The 14,756-nt window shown below is 41.2% G+C and overlaps 1 protein-coding gene across 1 annotated transcript; it reads right to left on the bottom strand.

The window, feature by feature from the left end:
- Nucleotides 1-2,297: 2,297 nt before the first annotated feature.
- Nucleotides 2,298-13,959, bottom strand: cdan1 (codanin 1). The gene is made up of 28 exons (XM_044048106.1): nucleotides 13,849-13,959; nucleotides 12,144-12,862; nucleotides 11,847-12,047; nucleotides 11,457-11,647; nucleotides 11,224-11,340; nucleotides 11,053-11,131; nucleotides 10,803-10,923; nucleotides 10,511-10,620; nucleotides 10,331-10,420; nucleotides 10,131-10,206; nucleotides 9,593-9,798; nucleotides 9,326-9,458; nucleotides 9,005-9,148; nucleotides 8,618-8,784; nucleotides 7,490-7,571; nucleotides 7,298-7,387; nucleotides 7,142-7,196; nucleotides 6,833-6,969; nucleotides 6,645-6,748; nucleotides 6,165-6,314; nucleotides 5,959-6,022; nucleotides 5,791-5,869; nucleotides 4,697-4,923; nucleotides 4,103-4,210; nucleotides 3,959-4,022; nucleotides 3,633-3,844; nucleotides 3,407-3,515; nucleotides 2,298-3,270 (listed from the first exon to the last, which is right to left on the bottom strand). The coding sequence occupies exons 1-28, from the start codon at nucleotides 13,924-13,926 to the stop codon at nucleotides 3,095-3,097; spliced, it is 4,089 nt and encodes a 1,362-aa protein (XP_043904041.1). The 5' UTR covers nucleotides 13,927-13,959; the 3' UTR covers nucleotides 2,298-3,094.
- Between the last annotated feature and the right edge of the window lie 797 nt (nucleotides 13,960-14,756).

Here is a 14,756-nt window from a genome sequence, read left to right on the forward strand (position 1 = left end):
CCTTCACAGCATGAATAATGCTTTGTTATGGTACTGTAGTGGATTCAAGATTAAGAACTCTTGCAGAACATCCTGTGGAAGTTATATGTGATTCAATGCACTCCTATGGAATTCATATACTCCAGACCCGGAAGGCCTGTAATTCAACATGGTGGGTGAGAGCAAGAGAGCAAAGCAACTTTACAGCATCCTTGTGTTACACAGCACTGTGATTTTACTGCATTGTAAAATAAAGGAGTTTATGAATGTCTCTCATTAAATAGCTTGAAGTAAAATAAGCAAATCAGAGACGTAGTGAGAATGTTTTGTATACAGATGATCATTTCATCAAGAGATAAACTTTGATTTCTGGTGAGTTAACAGTATAAGATAACGCACAAGACTGTTTCTATGTGATGGAGCCATATGCTGCCATAAAAACATGGAGTCTAACGTTTCAGTCAGTGTCAGAATCAGATCTGGGACAAGCCAACACAGAGAATACAGAGTCTTGTTCTCAGAAACACGATATATGCTGTGATGGGCATTAAAGTTCAGTTCAGTTTTTGATTAGCTGTTTCACATACTTAAAATGCACTCAGATTGGAGAGATGTTGAGTGTTGGTTGTTCAATAAATGCTTATTTAATTGAAGCATTTTGTCAAGTGATGGCCTAAATATTAAATATGTCACAGCTAATCAGAAACTTAACCTAAACTTTGTCTAAAAAAACAGTGAGAAGGAAAAAAAAAGTTTGAGTGCACAGCAGAATGTACACACAAATGTGTAAACCTATATAATTATGTAAGCAATAAGATCAGTCATGACCAAGAAGTGGGTCATGCAGTCTGAATTAAATAAAATGTATGAAATGAAGTTATGATTTTACTATACATAGATCTCTTAAAATAGTAAAAATATAAATCATGACTAGTGTGCCGAATTTTAAATAAAAATGTGCCTGTAGTGGTGATAGTGTTTTATTCAATAATTCCTGTTCATAATAAACTGGTTACACAGAGGCAACAGAGGTCCCTGAATGCATCACAATTCATTCCTAATTATAAAATCCAGTAGCATAATGGTTTATGTACTTTGGGCTTCGCCAGCTGTCATTTTTTTGCACATTACTCAGCGCCACACACGCTCACTCAGCGTCTACCTCGACGTTACTGACAGCCGCATATGTCAGTGTTGTTCACCATGTGCACAAGTGTAACACTTGTTCCCAGCAACTGAACCAAGTTTTGTAGAGAGCTAAAGCTAATCTGCTAGTTCCATGTCTGTTTATGTGTCATCATTACCACACGGTTGGACAAACAATAGAGCTAATACAAAAGAGAAATATGAGAAGTATTTTGTGTTTGCGCGCAAAAGACAAACACCACAGTTTAGAGAAGTGAATTAAACTACACTAAAGTAGTTTAAAACGTTACATTTCATAAAGTAAACTAGCAAAGAAAACGAGTTAGCTAACATTATGTACATACCTTGTATTGAGAGGACGGACCCGAATGGCAACTTTAACGTTTGCCATGACGCCTTACGATGATTTTACACATTGACAAACAGTAGCTGGTGCGAAATAATTGTTCCCATGTGAGCATATCGAGACTTTCCGTGGTTTATTAGCCCGAATAAAAGGAGCTCGAAACGGGAGGGAGCTGCCCCGCCGCCCGCTGCTCAAGTCATCTTCCACCGGCTGGTCGTGGGTCCAGCCGCCCGCTGCGACTCCTCCAAAACTCTGAGCCGGAACACTGACACTTCCTGCTGGGCAGAGGGAGGAGAGATGCCGCTGGATACTCCTCCTCCTCTTCCTCCTCCTACAATTACTACTAAACTGTATTCAAATCTTTTTCTTTTTTTTCCCTGCCTGTTATTATTCAAATCCCATTTGTTGAGTGTTAAACTGAGGGTCTTCATTTTACAGAGTAATGAAAATCTGGTTTTTAAATCAATATATATGAGTAATTGAGAAATGGTGTGAAAAGGTTTTTAAAATTGCTGTTCACAGAAAAGCAATAGCCACAAAATACAACTTCCCTGGCAGAGGTCATGGTGACAACATCTTTAAAATAACCTAGGTAAAAAAAAAGAAAATAAATGTTATTATCTCATCTTTAGGCAAGCCATTTAACAAGTAAAACAATAGATTAGGCTTTGTTATACATACATTGACCCCAAAGATTAATAAAATCAACTTTAACAATGCTGACAAGTAGTACTCAAATCACCCAGAACTGGTTAACACGTTTTTTTCATACTTTTACTTAACTATGGGATTTCTTTTTCCACTCCCACTAGTGAGGACAACACACTTAAACAAGAATAAATCTTTATTATTACATTTTAAACTTAACAGCGACGTAAAAATATTTAGAATCAACCGCAGCAGACGATATGGGGCTCATTAAAAATTAACAACTGATAATATCACAAATGCACTCTTGCATTCATGAAATTCACATGCAAATCACTAGTGCTGAGGTCAAAGGCAGAGTGTGAAAGTGCTGTACTGAGATTAAGACATATTCTCAGGCGGGTCTAAAAACTAACAACAAAAAAATCACATTTTTAGAAGCAGTACAATTCAACTAGATGTGTCTGGTAAAGCCTTACATGTCAACTCTAGAAATACATAGTATGACAGCAAAGTTCCTCAGATTATATTCTTCACTACAAAAACTCACAGATACCCATTGTGGGCACCCTTCTCCTGTCTTTGCTAACACTTTGCTATGGTCTTGATGGTTTGAAATGCTTGATCTACTGGTATTTCCCTCCAGACATAAACACATACAGGTTGGCTTGCAGGAAGGATCGGTAAATCCAAGGAAGGAGAGGGTGAGGTCCCTTAGCAACTACCAGTGACTGGCAGGGCTTTCTGGTTTTCACCACAAACTCCGCAAAAAGAGCACAGGGACTCATGAAAGGCTTCTGACACTTCACAAGTGGAAAAAAACAACAATAGTCTGAAGCTTGCAAAGTTTGTGCAGAAGCCGACTGTGCAGTAGCTTTGATGGGCTGTGCAGACATGGCAACTGGAAAAATGGTCAACAAGAATTACCCAGAAGTATCTCTTCCCTCAGCAACAAACTGGCAGATCTGACTCAAATCACACAAAACACTTTGGGGGAAATTCGGCAGGATTGTGCTGCCGCATAGTGCCCTCTCTTGTCTGAGGTGAGATCTGCAGCATGTCCATGTGGTTTGGTAGCTCAGCCAGCGGCAAGGGGAGTGTAATGCTCTGTGACTGCAGCTGGAATTTCTCTATCAGCTCCTGAAATGAGACTGAAATAAGAAGGCAAAGTGAGCCAAAAAGAGTGGAAGGAGTCAAATAGGTCAAATCACATCCAGTCACTAGTAAAAGGAGTACTTCAAGAGAAAAAAAAAAAATTGTATCATAGTAAAAGCAGTGAACCCTCACCATCAGCAAGGCCGAGTTTTTTTAGCTTCTTCCAATGAGATGTGACCACCTCCTCGCTCAAGATTCCTCTGTCAACCAGCTTTCTAACCAGAAACAGGTAATTGTTCCACTAAAAAAACATAAAGGAAAGGAATGGGCAAAACAACAATAAATAGTCTGCGATTGCCATCTGGCCTATACACACACCACAGGAGAAACACTGTGATTGTGGCAATCGCTGTCTTACCTCAGTCTCGCTGGCCTTCAACACAGCAGTGACAGTGAGTGGGGTGAAGAGCAGGTGGAGGGGGGCGGAGGAGCAGTAGTCTCTCTCCCACAGCTCAGCAAGTTGCTCCAGTAGTGCTCCGACAGGAGGCTTTGACCCTGAACCAGGACCACCAATAACCTCCTCGCCTTCTCTGTACACTGACAGAGACACGACCGGCAGCTCTGCAGACACTGAGTGTACACACACACACACACACACACGGAGAAGTGTATCACTGATACTGCCGCCATTTTAACAGCAATACTTTGATACTTGACAAATGTCGATGTGTGTGGGACGCTCACCCAGTTTGCAGGCCAGTAGGACGGTTGTGTTTATAAGCATCTGCTCGGACACCACAGTTGAAAACTAAATGAGGAAATAAAAAAACAAAATGTGATCAATACTGGAAATATCCAGTCAGAACAGCGTGTGTGTGTTTTGTGTACCTTTTTGCAGGCCAGTGTGTCTCCCACTCTCTGCAGCAGTGTTCTGAGCTCAGACTCTGTTGGCAGCTCCTCATCAGTCCTGGGGCCGACTGCGATGCTCAACAACTCCTATTGAAAAAAATACATAAAAACATCTGTGTAAAATTGCCAATTTCTTAAAGCAAGGTGCCATTTACTTAAGTGCCAAGATACATGAAAATCAAAGAGGAGAGTAATACTTTTAGCCAAGTAGTCCAGTTATTCCTCCTCTACTATTTTCTAAAAAATAGAAAATATTCACAATCAAGAAGCTAAAAAACCAAGGAACCCGTTTTAATGATCAAAAAACCCTCAAACTGATTAATCGATTATCAAAATAATTGGTGATTAATTCAATAACCAATTAATCATTGCAGCCATAATACAGATAAATGCCAAAAGCTGTAGACAAAGATAATAAGGATGACTTTGGGCCGTGTTGCATCCTCATGGTCACAGTAAAACAGCAACAAAACAATGCAGAATAAGAACCATTCACATATGGCAGCTACTTCAAGTTCAAAAAATGTTCTTAATGAAAAGCTTTCATACAGAACACACCTCACAGAATCATACCTTTAATTCAATGAGTATGTCTGAGGGCAGTGAGGCACTGTGGCAGCAGTGTGGAGGACAGGATATTACTCGCTCGCTTCCTTGTTTTCTCTTGGGAGTCGTCGACTGCTCCTGGGTGACCAACTCAACCGCGGCCTGCTCAGCTTCCCCAGAGTCTGGAGCCACCGGGCTCCCCAGAGCCTTCATCACACGATCGTATCTGCTCTTCCACTCCCGTCTTATGAGTGCTGACGGTGGCAGAACACAAAAAAAGCAAGTTATGGATGGATGTTTTTAGGGAATCTTTAGCCACACACATTCATTCACACCCCCCCACTACAACATGCTGTACAACATGTCCTGCAACATGATTATAGTCTGGAAACTTAAACACTATGAAAATCTGGAATGAGGTCACTTACATGACATGAATATGATAATCCATATGACAATTTTATTTTTCCTCATTATTTATGCTGCAAACCGCATGCAATAAATAGCCGAGATGCAAAAAAACACGGAAAACAGGAAGGAATCACAACAAACAAAGGATCATACCACTTTTTGACAATATATCACGTCATGTTTACCATATAAAATGGGAAGAAAAATAGATGTTATTCTTTAATAATTTCACCACACAAGGCCTGCAAAAATATTGTTTGTCAATGTTTGGAGTAAATAAATAAATCAGTGCTTTCAGCCATAGCGGGTCACAGAAATCCTTGTGCCCAGGTTCTCTTACATTAAAAATGAGCCTGAAAACATATTCAGAGGAAAAGAGAGGACTGGTATCAGATTGCTCCTTGGCAATATCCTGAGTCGAGGTATCAGAATCCAGAGAGAAATATTAGATCCGTGCCCCCGTTCTGTAAAGTTGGTCGACATGAATAATTTACCTCACGGATGATTACAGTATATCCGTCGCTTGCATTAAAGGCTACACAATGGAAAATAAATAACACGCAAACGTGGCTACAATGCACATTGTTGTACGTGTCATGCTGATAAATGCCAGTTTGAAATAGATGTGGGGAGGGGGGGACAAATAATGCAGACTGTATTTAAAAACTGGACTGGATTCAAACAGATTCAAACATGATTTAATTATCTACCTGTTATGTTGGCAGAGAGCCAGCTGCAGGCTTTTTCTGTCGCGAGACGTTTAGTGATGTTTTCAGACGTGGTCAGGACCTACAAAGAGACAGTGATTCAAATATATGGTAATAAATTATAGGTTTCTTTGTGGGGGGTTTTTATGGTCATTTCATTATGAGCCTTACAGCAGGAGAGGTCTCATCAGGAAGCAGAATTCTTATGGCTTCAGGACTCTTCTCACAACAATATCTGCAAATCAGAGAGGACAGATGAAGAGAGGATCACCCCCACACACGAGACGGTTTTGACAATTAAATGGACACACGTCCATGAATCTACAGACTTGGAAAAAGGCAGTTTTGCACGCCTTTTGTAAGCGATTGTGTGGTACCTTGTGGCTCTTGGCAGGGCCTCCAATCCTGCGTCACACAGCTGAGCACAGATGGAGTCATTTAGTTTTGCAGGGTTTGATTTTGGCATCTGCAGTCCATCTCTCAACATCTTCTCTCCTCTCTCTACCAACACGTTCACTAAAGTAGCCCTGTCAGAAAAAAAAAATAACACACTCACACACACGAGTGGACAGAAAAATGTGACAAATCAAAAAAAGATTATCTACAGTTCCGTTTTAGTGATGCTGAAAATAAGATGTGCCTACTGAATTCACATCAGTGCGGGTAAATTTGTGCTGTTGAGTAGTCGCTTGCTTCTCAGGTAGGCAACCAACCAAATTTGCTGACTGATTACCTGCTGCTCTAAAAAGTCTTTTTCAATTCTAAGAGGCGAAATTGAAGCAAAGGTTGGCTGAAGTAAGACAAAAAGGTGTGAAAGATACAACAAACTTGAAAAATCACAGCTGTGTGTTACGCACTTCATATGCTTGACGCTGTTGGATCCGATTCTCTCAGCAACAAACTCCACAGTGCGACGCAACGACGGAGGCTGGTTGTGAAAGAAGGCTTGCTCCAGGTCCACCTGTCACATTCGAGTGCTTTTAACATTCACACACAGGCAACTTATTGATGTCATTTCAAGTTATTTTAGGACTTATAACCTCACCTGTAGTTTCTGCTGCGACCTGTTGGCGGTTGCTGTATCCCTGGGTTCAGCGGAGGTGGGAGTGATCTTACGGATGATTCCTCCACTTTTGGCCGTGCTCCCAGACACGAATGCGGCCAGAAGCTTACGGAACTCACCTGGACAGATGAAACAAGGCAGGGGACATCAATTTACAGCTGTTATTTTGTGGCGGACACACAGTTTATGGACCAGATGTGACCTATGCTCTCTGGCTGCTGACTGACACAGTTGATGTGTCTGTAACGATCCGAGTGAGTGAATATCAAAGATTTGCTCATTTTGACTCACCAAGAAATGGACAACATGTATAAAGAAGCTGTTGGTCCACGAGGGGAATGCAGTCCTGAAAACAAAACAAAAGAGAGCCCTCAGTAGAAAAGGAAAAAAACAACAGCAGCTGTCATTTCATGTACAAATATCTGCTGTAGTTACTATTTTCCTTACAAGTCCTGCACCACTCGTGTCGCTCTCCTCCAGCTGAGCCACCTTAGTGAACTCATTGGTGAAAAAAATGTCCTCGGGAATCACAGGAATCTGCACCAGTCAAACACAACTAGTTTAATACATGTTTAATACAGCTTAATACATACCATTAATTCTATAACAAAAACCAAACATCTACAAGTTGTGTCTTACATGAAAGAGCCATCCCAACATAGACACCATTAGAAGCTTGTTCAGGTAACACATTTCTCCACATGTGCCCAGCAGCATTCTCCTACAGGAAAACAAACGGGTCAAACATCCACAAAAACAATTTAAAAGTGTGCATATGCAACTCTATGAATACTTGTTGACAGTTTTATCGAGTTGGGAAAAGGTTGCTGAATATTTTTCTCAATTATATTCTGCAAAATTGCCACCCAGAGATATTAATTGCAAATTGTGTAACACAATTTGAGTGCGTCTGCATGAGCAATGTGTCATATTTTTGTTGCCACTCAGTTATTAAACAGAAACTATTGGAACAGAAATGTATTACGACTTACATTGGCAATGTCGTGTGCTAGATACGAACGCTCTCGTGCGTAACTTTTGGGTGATTTTTTTTGTTGCTGATGTTATTATTCTGCTCTGTTGCGTTTTTGCGAACAGAAACGTCACGTTATTTGTGTGTGTATACAGAGGAGAGCGTTGGAAAACACATGTACAAAGTTTCCATTTTTTTGGCCTGTTTTTGGACATTAAATATAAAAAATGTTATTTTAAAAATATGCTTTATACTGTTCAAATTTCAAATTGAACATGCCAAAATCGGGTGTTTGTGTACAACTACAGTGTTTTTCTCACTCAAACAATAAAACAAAAACAATTAAATTGTTAAAACCATATTTTAACTGTAGTAAACTGTAAATAACTGCTAGATATTGAAAGTTATTCGGGAAAACTGGGCAAAAGCAGGACATTTTCTGTCCCTTCTATGGTTAAAATAAGCGAAAGAATGAAGGGTTAACTTCTTTTGGTTTTCAGTCATACTCCAACTGTTTTGCAGTCTCCTCACTTTTCTAATGCAATGTTGCATCATTCTGTCAACTGTGCATGGCGGGAATGTCGCCAGAGGACACAAGATCAACACTGTACTAAGAAACGCAGAGAATCACATGGAGCTTTGAAGTCATTTGAGAAACGGTTACTTTAAAATGTTCCACACATTACATACGGAATACACGTGTCACTATATCTGATCTCATCCGTTTTATCTGCAGATTGTCAAAACAATATTTTGATGTTTCTGATGTCAATAGTCTTAAACTGGGGACAGACCTGTACAGTAGAAGCAGTGTGCCTAACGCGGTCCTGTAGCAGAGCAGCAGAGGACTGATAAAGTCCAACATGGAGAGGAACTCCACAAGCCATGGGACGGTCAAGATGGTCCGCCTCCTTTTCACACTGTTACTCAGCACAGCGCACACGTCCAGCACTGGAACACTCTGAGGAGCCAAGAGAGGGAAAAGTTGTTTTTTTCCAAGTAATTTAAATTGCCCTGCAGCAGAAATAACTGTGGACTAAACAAGGAATTGCCAAGTCTTCTAAATTAGATACAACTCACCGGTCTAAAGGAAATTAATCCTTTAGGTTGGCTTTTGCCAAATATATTTAAAACAAGTCTCATTTAATTAGTTTCTTAAAAAATTGATTATTTTGCCTCACCTTGCTGCGCAGGGCCACGGCGCTCTCTTGAATCTCTCTGGATGGTTTCTCAGATGTTTGGTAAGGCAGAAAAGAAATTAATCCAAGAAACTTGGCCAGTAGACGAGCGAGAAGAAGCACTGACGTGAACCGCTGCTTCTCATCCTGACAAGGATTAATGACAAAGGAAATTATATATTATGTGTCAGTCAAATGAGTCTGTACTTTATCTGCCATGTTCATAATTTGCCAATGTATTAAGAATGAAATGTTTTCCCTGCTGGTAGCACTTGAAGTACAAAACCACAGACATTTCAGTAACATTCGACTATGAAAGCATACCTGCTGCTCCATATCCCCATCTGCTTCCCCCTGTCCCTCCCCAGTGGAAGCAGGGGGGCTCAGGATGGACACCTCGTCCAGCTGGAGGAGCTGCTGACACAGACTGTCCTGTAGGTGCTGGTTCAGCTGGCAGCTGGTACACAAAATGAAAGACATGTTAGTTCACGCAAAGACAATATTTTAATTGGATCAAAAAAGCAGTTGCCAAAGTTGACACTTTATTTCAACAGTAGAAAAGGTGATATTTGCTTAAATGTGTTATCTCACCAGCTTGCTATCTGTAGGAAGTCTCTGAAGAACACCTGGTGGCCAGGGAAGGAAGGCGGGGCACAGGGGCCGACAACTCCATGAGGCTGAACGAGACGCTCTTCAAGACGCTTCAGACGCCCCAAGCCGTCAGCTCCCATCATGCCGAGTAGGTCGGTGTCTGTGGTATCCCCAGGAGAGCTGTTCACACGAGGGCCTTTACACATCTACCGGTGGAAAAAGAGAGATGTTTAAGGATTTGAGACCTTCCATACCATTATAAGAAATTTACGACTCAAAATAACTGTAAAATGTGCAGAAACTGGCGGAAAATATTGATATCTTCCCAAATTTCAACATAACAACTTCCTCAAATGTTTTGTTTTGGCCAAAAACCAGAGATATTTGGTTTAATGTCATAGATCGAAGACGTTAGCAAGATGAAAACAGAAAACAAAAAAATATTCACTCAAACCAATTATGACCATCAAAAGTAGTTGTTGATAAATTAAGTAATCTATTAATCCCTGCATCTTTTATTCACTAGTTCCCTGTTTACCTGAACAAGCTGCTTCAGGAACAGACGGGCGAAATGAGAATGGTTTCCAGCCGAGGTCAGCTGACTCATCATTCCTCTAAAAAAAAAAAGAGAGAGGAAGGCAGAACAATAAATTATATAGAGTAAAAATACATGTGATAAATCAACAAAATACAAAGACATTTTATGTTTAAACTCGGGGCAAGAAAAATATAACTTGCCTTATCCTGCTCCCTAAAGCAGAATCAAAGTTCCATCCTGGCTCCATGTGAAAGTCCTCCCATTCTCGCAACACTTCGTAAAAAATATCTCTGAGAAATAAACAGAAACATCAAACGCAGGAGTGTAAAAGGTGGTGTCAAGTTAGGCAGTGACCTTAAGAAAAATCGAATAGTCCATACCTCTGTTTTTTGAATGTGTGGAAGGCCTTGTCACTACCAAAGTTAGATCTATTGTCTGTGGCGGGGCGGAACGGCACTGAGTGAACAAAAATGGAAACGGAAGGAAAAAGCTGAAACAGAAGAGGAAGAACAGAAGACATATATAATTAACAAATAGTACAAGGCACCTTCAAATTTTAGTAATAGAAGACCTACAGTATAATGAAACTAGTGGGGGGTATTGGGAATGTGGTAAAACTGGGAAATAAAACCCCTTACTATATGCTAATAAAATAAAATAAATGTGAGTTACCTTGGCTGTGCTATTGTCCTGGGCTTGAGTCAAACGGTCCCTAAGATCTGGAGAGAAAGACGCCACCCTCTCGTTCTCTGCCAGCAGACGTAATGTGCACTTGTCCAAATGAGCAACCAACCTTACATATGACAAAAGAAGACGCTCATGACTGGAATGAATGTCATGTTCATTTAAGAAAAACTGTAAGCTGATTCATTTTAACAGCTATTAGGAGATAAATGGATAGAGAGAGGAAACAAACACTCACTGAAACTGATTCTCTAGAACTTTTACTGCAAAGTACACACAGTTGTGTACAGGTCTCAGGTAACATCTCTCCATAACATCTGAAAATATACAAAGAAAAAGGGGCTAAATTTGAAAAGCTTTGAAAAAAAAGTTATAGAAATAAATGAAAATAAAAACAATAATGGCACACCTGCATTTACAGCAAACAAACTGTCCTGTTCCTCTTCATTGTGAGTGTGAGGGGACCGAGATGTTAACAACTGCATCACAAAGAAAAGCTCCAGGAAAATGTTTGGGACAAGGTTTTCTGTGAAACAACACAAACAAACCATTCTCAGTGTTTTTGAGTGCAGATGGGTGTTTATGTGGTGTTACTTTATAGCTGAGACACTAGTGCAACCCTGACACCTTGTGGCTATTTACCAGAAATACAGGTACAATACAGCTCTGCCAGGAGATCAAGCTCCAAGGAGAAGGTGACTTTGGATGGTTCAGGAGAAGTTGTCTGAGCGTCAGGTGTAACTTTAGATCCTGTCCGAAGCCCTGGCTTGGTCGGGGTGCAAGGGTCCAGGGAGGAAGACAGAGGAGAGGTGACCTGCTGGGCACGTTTTGTCCTTAAAAAAAAACAAAAAAACAAGAAAATAAAAATAAACGGAGACGAAGAACAAGTGATGGTGCAGATGAACAAAAAAAAGCAGAGGTTGTCATTTACAACAACAAGAAAACACAAAAATAACAAATGATGATATATGTGAATAGTATATAAATGCATCATGAGTTCACAGAGTATTCATTATCTGCATGAACACTTACTTCTCCTTCCTAAGAAGTTCCCTCTCTTCCAGCAGGCTCAATGGGCTGCCAACATTCACCGACCCTGGAGGTGCCTCTAACTCTGATGGTGGACTACAAAGTTTCCTGAAGGGTGTGGAGGTGAAACACGTCTTTGGTTTGGAATGTGGCCGCTCTGCACTCACTGGTGTGGGGTTTATTCTTCTCGATGGTTTGGATGCCCTGAAGATGAATGTAGACTGTTAGGAAAATCTGAAAACAAAAAAATGGACTCAGTGTACATTTGAATTCTTTGTTGAACGACAACTGTGGACTCACACTGGTGAAACTGGTGATGACCCAACAGGAGGAAAATCCTCCAAGTTGTTGAAGTTGAGCTGCCCCACAGATGGAGGTGAGACCTGCTCACCTTTCTTGCTGTACCCTCCTCCTCCTCCTCCTCCTCCTCCTCTACCTGATCTCCTCCCTCCACTGTCCCACCATCCATTCTCATCAGTATGGTGTCCTAAACGCCCGCCTCCGTGTCTTCCTTGTCCAACCATGCCACCTCCACTTCTCTTGCGGCCTTTTTGTGACTGCTGGTTAGGGCTTTGCTGGACGTCCGACGAGGAAACCATGTAGTCTCCCAGACTGATCCTCTGGCCAGATCTGCGCTCAGAGGGCCTGGAGGCCGGGCTCCAGTTTGTGGTGAAAGATGGGCTGCTGAAGGCACTGACCCCGCTAAGACAGTGGGAATCTGACCGACTGGCGGCATCACCCTCAGCCCCAGGTGACACAGACGTGGCTGGAGAAAACAGCTGGATCCGACTCGCACTCCGTGAACTAGCTCCATCACCAGCAGACCTGCAGCCTTTTCGGTCAGTCAAGCCTTGTGAGTGCAGAGAGGGCCTGGTACGGCTGGGGGTCTTGGCAGGTGTGGGAGGGCCGTGTGTTAGAGCTTGGCTGCTCTGCTCTCTCAGGAAGTTTAAAAGATAAGGGACAAACTCTTGCTTGTGAACTGTCTCCTCAGGTTTACTGAATGGCAGTCTTTCGTTCCCCTGTGGAGAAGAGACACATGACTAGGCTTGGAACACAAATATATACAAATATCCTGAACAAAATAATTGTGATTCACAATATCATTGTAACATTCGTAAAAGTATTAGGGAATTTCATAATCGATTAATCTGTCGATAATTCTCTCAATTAATCGAGTACTTGTTTGGTCCTAAAATTGAAAATGATGATCAATATTTGAAAATGTTAATCAGTGTTTATCAGACCTGGAAATGATGACTCACTATTGAGTTTTTCCACTATTTGAGTATTTCTGGAGAAACACAGATTAATCGATTATCAAAATAGTTGACGAATAAACTAGCAAACGAATAATCATTGTAGCCCTACTAAGAATCATAAAGATATTATAAATTACAAGGCCCTGGAATGACTAAAAAGATGCTGTCTCCTCCTTGTGGCACTTCAGAATAAATCCCTAAGCCTGAATGTTTGATGAGATAATCAGCATGTTCTAGTCACCACCACCAAACGATGTGTTTTCGAATCGCAATAACATCGTAATGTGTCGCCCGAAAACCGTAGGAAAAGGGGTGTACAACTGGAAAAGCCCAAATGATCAGTGTTGCTAAAACCATGGAGAAGCAAAGGTTTTGGAGCAAGTTAGTAAATAAATGATTTGCTGTACAGCCTCAGGACGTTTCTGTGGTAAGCAGAAAACTGTCTTTGCTAACAGTGTTATTGCTAACATTTGCAAACTGCACATTCCTCTACAAACAACATCAGTAGCAAGCGTCAAAGGTACGATATGAAGTGTTATAACGCGAAATCAAATCTCCTGACGGGGAAGGAGGTGGTTCGCCCGGAGTCCATACGCCACACAGGCTGCATTAGCTCGCTAGCTCAGCAGCTAAAAGTTTTGTTTACACTGAGTTTAGAGCGTTGTCATGTCACAACTTACGCCGTACAAAGAGCGGGCGCGTATGTAATGTCTCATTGGCGTGGCAGGGAATGGCTTCAGACTTACCTTGGGAGTTTTCAGCCAGTCTGTCACCGTTTTAACATCTACTTTGCTGGACAGAAGATATTCCAAAAGAGCCGCCATTCTGGATAGGCGCTGCGCGGCGGCTGCACTGAGAGGAAGGGGGCGGGGTCAGCGTATACGGAGGCGCGTAATGCGAGTGACGTATGATGACCACGTGTGCAGCTGCCCGCTACAGAGAGAGAGAGCAGGAGGAATTGAAGCACCAGCTCTCAGAAGCTATATTGAGCTGCGATGACCTTTTATATTATCTTTAAAGGCCATTGTTGTCCGTTGTACCTTTGATGACTGTCATAGCTTTGATAGGTATATTGTTAGACAGACGTATGTAGATTAGACGAGTGATAAACAGTGCCAGACACTGGAGAGTGTCTCCAGTACTTCACCTGTCAGATTATGTTTGTTTTTTTCATTTGTTCACACCTGTATGGCCTAGATTTGGTTACATTGTCATTTAAAAAATGATAATTGAGACAATGAAAATAAAATTGTTATAAAACAGTGCACTGATCAGATAAAACAGAAAAATGGCTTCAATGTTGTTGCAGACCTGTGTGCGTTTGTGCCATGTTTTAAAATGAGTTAATTCTAAAGATATGCAATGTTCTAAAGTCATTTTGAGCTTTCAATAATTCTCTGATGCTGACGACAGACTGCAATACTGGTGTGGATACTTTTCTCCCAGCCATGGTTAGCTAATGCTTCATCTCCATCTCTCTCATACACTTTGGTGGAGGAGAGTTAACTTATATAACATTTTAATGGTCTATTTTATTGTCATCCAGTCGTCTCCTCCCATCATCTGCTGCTGCTCTGAAGCAGTCACACTTAGCCTTTCATTCAAGCTAAAATCAACCAAATTATTTCAGTGTTTACATAAAAATAAACTGATG

The sequence above is a fragment of the Solea senegalensis genome, linkage group LG16 (genome assembly GCF_019176455.1).
Source record: "Solea senegalensis isolate Sse05_10M linkage group LG16, IFAPA_SoseM_1, whole genome shotgun sequence".
NCBI classification, from domain to species: domain Eukaryota; kingdom Metazoa; phylum Chordata; class Actinopteri; order Pleuronectiformes; family Soleidae; genus Solea; species Solea senegalensis.